General features: G+C 41.2%; 1 protein-coding gene across 1 annotated transcript; it reads left to right on the plus strand.

Annotated features, from left to right (window-relative positions):
- Nucleotides 1–2237: 2237 nt before the first annotated feature.
- LOC147425363 (uncharacterized) lies at nt 2238–3036 on the plus strand. Its single transcript, XM_086500045.1, has 2 exons — nt 2238–2705; nt 2887–3036. Exons 1-2 carry the CDS (start codon nt 2238–2240, stop codon nt 3034–3036), a joined length of 618 nt encoding a protein of 205 aa, XP_086356171.1.
- Nucleotides 3037–3651: the final 615 nt, after the last annotated feature.

The following is a 3651-nucleotide window of genomic DNA, read 5'->3' on the forward strand; positions in this document are numbered from 1 at the left end:
CTCTTAAACTCATGCTGATAGCAATCACCCTGTTTTGTTAAAGTACTCAAATAACGACCAATAAGCAGCCAATCTCCTTCATACCCATCTTCTAAAAACAACTCAAGTGCACTAGGTGTGCCAACATCATTATGCTCAACATGATTAATGGAGTAGAACCTTGTGCCTACATCTTCACTATCATCTACCATGTCTTGCTCATCCTCATACCTTGCCCGTGATAGCATATCCGCTATCGGATTGTCTTTTCCTACTATATGCTTGAACTCAGGATTCAAGGACTTAATGTAGGTAATCCATCCTAGCGTGGCAATGTCTATTGTTGAGCAGGTTGTAATCATTCCAAGGAGTGGTAGACAATCTGTTTCCACAACCACATATGCTCCAATCAAGTACTCCTTTTGACACTTTAGTGCTGTAACCATGCCCCACAACTCCCGTTTTACCTGTGGGTAGTTCCTTTGTTGAGTACTTATAACCTTGGCTCCAAACCTTACCACATACCTATGTCCCTCTTCGTCATCTTGCCCTATTGCCCATCCAATTCCTGTCGGACTTGTATCCACTGTCACTATTACTGGCTTTCCACACTCATAGTTTACCTTTCTTAAAGTCAGTGCTTGTTGTAGCAAATCTTTTAGCTTTCTTATAGCCCTTGCTTGTGCGTCTCCCCAATGAAACTTTTGATTTTTCCATATAACATAAAACACACATGCACCAAGAAATCAGCAAACTTCACTCACATATATGCATACCTCCTTCATCTTATGAATTGCATCAATTTTTGTTGGACAAGTCCACCTCCCATCGGGACCACACATGTGCCCAACAATCAACATCTCCTTCACTCCAAACACAGACTTTTGTCTTGAGAGGGTAAGGTTCACCTGTTCTAGTATGGATAGGATTTTGTCACAATCGTCTATGTGTTGTGCCACAAAGTTGCGGCACCCCTTGGAATCCAAAGCTTCATCTTTATTACTTACTTCACATCCTTTGATAGGAACATCATCAAAAAAGGGCATAGTTACTTGGGGAATAAAGTCACGTAAGACCTTATTCATAACATTCATCATATGTGCAACCGAATTGGTTGCTCCCTGTGGTAAGGTACACATCCTTACCAAACCCAAAGGTGTCCTCATGGCAGTCATATCCCTGCTTTCCATTTCTAGTTGGAACTGATCATACTCTGAGTACAAATCTCCCATAGAATATATTGCCCTTCCTGCAAATGCTTCTACAAACTCATCCACAATTGGCCTTGTACCCATATTCCTGATTGTGACTTTGTTGACTGTTGCATATCTTGGATGAAGTGCAGAGCTCCATTCTTCTTTGGTACTGTGAACCAGCTGTTTGAGTATGGAGCACATGAAGGCTCCAAAATACCCATCTTGATCTTCTCATTTAGCAGCTCAATTAACTTTAGTAAGTGAGCTTTTGGAACTGGTATTGGCCGTAAGCTCCAAGGTACATGAGGGATGGTAAAGATCACCATAGGAGCAACATTGGTAGGATCTACACATCCTATCTCATGTGGCTCAAATGCAAATGCTTTTCCATGTTTAGAGAGCATCTCTTCAAAACATTCCCTTTCAACCTGTGTCAAGGAGTCCTCATTCCCAATCTTCAATTTCTTTAGAGACTCCTTTGTAAACCTGTGTCCAATCCCTTTTGGATCTCCAAGACTAGGTTGCAAAGAAGCTTGTTCTAGCTTTTCCTTGCAGTCCTTTGGCAAAGGAAGTGGCACTGGTTTTATCTTCTTTGCCACAGTCTTGTACTTGGTGTCCACCTTTACTTCATGTTTTTGCTTCCTATCCTCCTGTTCTTTTTGAAATGCCTCAACCACATTGTACATTTCAAGTGAGCACACTTTCACTATCTCATTTTGGTCATGCGAAGGATAATCTACTATGGACTGCAGATCTTGTAATGTGTCCACAAAAGAAAACTTCTCAAACACACCTGTTATGTTTTCATTGTTTCCTAGAAGAACATGTTCTTTCCACTCCTTTTGTAGACTATGTACATGTTTGCGAGAACCTCGACTCCAGTTCTCACATTTTAGAAAAGAGAGATATCCATATTTTGTTAGACCTGCAAAACCTGTACAGAAAACCTCCTTATGTGAGAGCCTTTCCGTTTTTGTACCATCGTAATCTCGCTCTACAATGGTACCTGGCCAAAATCCATTCTCTCTTGATGATCATAAAACTCTTTACTCAATCTGGGCAATGGGCGCTCTCAGAGACTGTCATGATCTCCTTGAGGATGTAATCTGCCGCTATGGTTGTGTGGGAAAGATAACTACAGACAGAGCAGAGCTGGATGCCGAGGAAGAAAGGGAATTCTTTTCTAAGATAGGAATCAAGCTTTCCCTTACCACCGCTTACAATCCGGAAGGCAACGGGAAAAGTGAAAGAGGGCATCCACCAATCATCAAAGCCTTGGCTAAAGCTTGTGAAGGGATAATTAGTGAGTGGACAAAACTATTGCCATATGCTCTATGGACTGATCGCACAACACATAGCTCACAAACTGGCTACACGCTTGCAGAAAAGATGTATGGTCAAAAGTCTGTAATTCCCATTGAAGAGACCATTCCCACATGGAATGTGCTACCTTGGCAAGATGGGCTTAGCAGAGAAGAGCTCCTTGCCTTGTGTAAAAGACAGCTAGAAAGAAGGCCCGAAGACATTGAGGTTGCAAAAGAAAGATTGAAGAATGCCAGGTTGAAAAGCAAGGACTACTTTGATAGAAGACACGGTCTAAGAAGGAAGGTAATTAAGCAAGGAGATTGGATTTTAGTGTATGACATTAGTCTTGATAACCATCATACTGTCATGCGAAAGGTTTCAAAACGATGGTTTGGACTGTATATAGTCAAGTTACGTACATGACAATGCCACTTACACCCTGGCTGAATTGGATGGAACAGAGATAAAGATACCCATTGCAAGAAAGAGAATCAAGGTATTCAAAAGAAGAGAGGATAGTCATTCGGCTGATGAAGTGAGCGAGAATGAAAGATAATTTCAAGATATTTTGAAAAGATAGACACTTGCCACACAAATCCCTTGGATATTTTTATGCAAATATCTTCTTCAAGGGGCAACTTCACCTATAAATAGAGCCTCTTGCCCCTCACTTGGGCATCCAACGATCCATCAAGCAATCAAGCACTCAAGCAATCCCCATAATCAAGCCACTCTATCAAGCCATCACCCAACCTCATAGCCATCTCCTTGAGTGAAACTTTCTCTCAATTTCAGCCCAACACATCTTGAGCTTGCTACTTCATGCCTCAAGCCTTCTATCTCCTCACTTGTAATACTCATACACTCTATGTAACCTTCTTTCATCAATAAAGACGCATTTTTGGTGGCTCGCAAATGGTGTTGGGTACTACTACTCATCTTCTACTTCATCAAGTTGGCTACAAGACCACAAAGTCTTGAGGTGTGCTTCACTTCTTTGGCTTGAGCTTGTGTGGGTCTTTGTGTGTTGGTTGTCTCTCGTATCTCTTTCATTCATTGTTTCACTGCTTTCTAAACTTTCTTAGATGAATAATCCCAATGGTGTAACCTTTCAACCCTTTCACTTTGTGCAAAATATTAGGATTAATGTTTGTATTAGCCATAAAATTCA

The sequence above is a fragment of the Adiantum capillus-veneris genome, chromosome 25 (genome assembly GCF_014529385.1).
Source record: "Adiantum capillus-veneris isolate H3 chromosome 25, ASM1452938v2, whole genome shotgun sequence".
NCBI lineage: Eukaryota > Viridiplantae > Streptophyta > Polypodiopsida > Polypodiales > Pteridaceae > Adiantum > Adiantum capillus-veneris.

What these genes read in the sequence shown, in the direction of transcription:
- LOC147425363 (XM_086500045.1), top strand. Translation starts at nt 2,238, where the DNA reads ATGGGCGCTCTCAGAGACTGTCATGATCTCCTTGAGGATGTAATCTGC. An exon ending in GAAGGCCCGAAGACATTGAG is followed by an intron (nt 2,706 to 2,886) that starts GTTGCAAAAGAA and finishes GACTGTATATAG; the next exon opens with TCAAGTTACGTACATGACAA.